The sequence below is a fragment of the Plectrocnemia conspersa genome, unplaced genomic scaffold, assembly GCF_051122295.1.
Source record: "Plectrocnemia conspersa isolate PC_06_02 unplaced genomic scaffold, ASM5112229v1 ptg000005l, whole genome shotgun sequence".
Classification (NCBI taxonomy): domain Eukaryota; kingdom Metazoa; phylum Arthropoda; class Insecta; order Trichoptera; family Polycentropodidae; genus Plectrocnemia; species Plectrocnemia conspersa.
The window spans coordinates 11,297,972-11,300,581 of record NW_028277169.1 but is presented as its reverse complement, the minus strand read 5'-3'; the positions used below and the strand labels follow the sequence as shown (position 1 = coordinate 11,300,581).

The 2,610-nt window shown below is 35.2% G+C and overlaps 1 protein-coding gene across 1 annotated transcript; it reads right to left on the bottom strand.

The window, feature by feature from the left end:
- Positions 1–890: 890 nt before the first annotated feature.
- Positions 891–2,257, bottom strand: LOC148234835 (uncharacterized). Its single transcript, XM_088185599.1, has 2 exons — positions 1,497–2,257; positions 891–1,423 (listed from the first exon to the last, which is right to left on the bottom strand). The coding sequence occupies exons 1-2, from the start codon at positions 2,176–2,178 to the stop codon at positions 1,080–1,082; spliced, it is 1,026 nt and encodes a 341-aa protein (XP_088041725.1). The 5' UTR covers positions 2,179–2,257; the 3' UTR covers positions 891–1,079.
- Positions 2,258–2,610: the final 353 nt, after the last annotated feature.

The window sequence follows — 2,610 nt, the reverse complement described above, 5'->3', positions numbered from 1 at the left end:
GGCATAACCTATCTAGTTTGGCGGCCATGTTTCTACTGACGCGCAATCGCAATGGCAGTCGTTACCTGATATATATAGCTGTCTCTTTCGTACTCACGTGTTCGCATATTTTTCGTCTCGCTCGAGTGTAGGGGATGAAACTTGTAGGGAATAACAAAAGATTGGAAAGTTGTTCGGGGTAGTTCTGCGACCATAAAATGGGGTCTTTTGTGAACATTTGTTGAATTTTTGTATTAGTGTTGAGATAAAGTTTTGGATCGGTTCTGAAAATCAATTATTGTTTCGTAAATAATTGTGCTGTTGTTTCAAAGCTTTTAGATACTAAAATAATATTAAAAAAATTATTTTTATTGCAATGTTTTAATTAAAAAATATCGCAAGATTGCATTGGTATAAGTAAGTTTAATTATATATAAAGCTTCGTTACAAATAATTTAATAATATTATATATTAATTTTAGAGGAAGAACTATTTTAATACCCTCTTGGGAATCATAGCTTTGAGCTCATAATATTTAATATTCGTGTCAAAATTTGTCAAAATAAGTATCGCCTTGAAAGGATTAAAATTTATTTGTTTACAAAAATGTCAGAAATGTTTAGCAAAAGTGCCGAAAACTCATATTTTTTTGTACCTGAAACTCACCCACAAGCTTCCAGGTAGTCCGTCGCAGGAAGACAAGCAATTAGTTTTTTTTTGCAATAATCCCAAACTCATTGTGTCTTTCAAATTTGCATTTCAAATATTTCACACCCCTTCGGCGCGTTCAAAGCGAAGTAATTGAAAAATACCATTTGCAAGGATTATCCTCGGTGTTTTGACAAATTTTCATAAACCAGGAGTCAAATTTGACAATTGAAAGGGTTTTGTAAATATACAAATAACATAAATGCATTTCAACATCTTTTGTGTATTGTCAAAAATATGTACATATTATAAAAATATATTGAAGCACTAAATATTATATATAGGCACTATAAAGTAATTCTAATTATATATTAGGAACATCAAAATTTGGTTCAAATGACTAAAAAATATAATATATGCTTTGGCTTAAAATGTATACTATTTATATAAAATCAACATCCTAAATCGTGATGATCCAATAAAAGATTCATATCGGTACCAAAGTGTGACGTCATCGGCATCTGACTCGAAGGAAACATAACAGGATTTATCAACTGTTCAAGTTTCGGATTGTTGTCTTGATTCATGCAGGGATCGCCGTCTTTTTTGGCCTTCATCCGCCTGTTTTGGAACCAAATCTTGATCTGCCTCTCAGATAGACTCAGCGTCGTCGAGATCTCAAATCTTCTTCTCCTAGATACGTATTTATTAAAATGAAATTCTTTCTCCAGCTCGAGAGTCTGGAAGCGCGTGTACGATTGTCTCGATCTTTTGCCTCTACTTTCTCCATCTTCACCTGAAATTATATAAACGCAATCAGTTAATATTCAATCCATATTTTAAGATCTTATAAATATGTTACGATTTACCTTTAGCAGATTGTTTCATCCATGGATAAACATGTGTGTTCGGTAGCTGCGCGGAAGCTGATCTTTCTTTAGCTTCGTCCCCTTCTTGGTTCGAGTTGATTGACGTTGGAGTATGGCTGTTTAATCCCAAAACCTGCTCCGATGTCAAATTTTGACCTTCCGTGTCATTTACCGGCTTTGCTGCTTCTTTCCAGTGTCTGTGTAATTTCGTTACACATTTTGTCGCATCGTACGGAAAAAGCGATCTTCTGGGTTTCGTTAATAAATTTCTCAAAGTCGGCATATCGTCTTTCGATTCATGCTTTAATTTTTCTTCGCTCTTAACTAAATCTATATGTAAGCCGGGCGATGACGTAGTAGAAGATTGATCAAATTGTTCAGATTTCGGACTCGGAAAGTTCGGATGATCATATGTCAGATTTATATGGTTTTGATAGTTAGCTTGATTATATTGTTGCTGCTGTTGTTGTTGCTGCTGATAAAATTGTTGTTGATAATTGTAGTATCTTTCATTGTAGTTGGCGTCATAGTTAGCGTACAATTTATTGTTGCAAAAGTCTTGGTCTTGATATGAACTGGAGTCTGATTGTTGAGAAATCTTCTGCGTATTCTGCTCGATCGATTGTTGATAGTAATTAGGCGGATAATTCCAGTAATCATAGCTCGATGTTGTTGAACTCATTGTTTTGGCACATAAAAACACATTTGATCACTATCACTTAGCACTAGAGGTCCAAACGCCACCACACTTAACTGCGAAATGAGGGATTTTTGTCAACATGCAAAAGGTCTGCATTTTTGGTGACAATTGACGCGCCGTATGTCCAGCGTTTGCATAGCTCTGTTTCATTCGCACATTGCGTTAAATATGAGCTAAAGAGAGAGATAGGTATAGAAGGGCATGCACCCACTGCACCACAAAGGATTTGCGAAAGGCCATAAATGTTTAACAATACCCTCAATATTTCCAATACAAAAAAAACGAGTGCATTTCAACTGACTTTCTAGCTCCCTCTATACGATAAATCAGCGATAGGTCAGAAAGGGATGGAGAGGGTTTGGCATGGCTTATTTTTCGCTAAACCTATAAATGTTTAAATATTCCATGCAATTG

Excerpts from the sequence above, each read along its gene's own strand:
- LOC148234835 (XM_088185599.1), bottom strand. The coding sequence starts at position 2,178 with ATGAGTTCAACAACATCGAGCTATGATTACTGGAATTATCCGCCTAAT. Across the intron at positions 1,424-1,496 it reads GATGAAACAATCTGCTAAAG|GTGAAGATGGAGAAAGTAGA; the intron begins GTAAATCGTAAC and ends ATATAATTTCAG.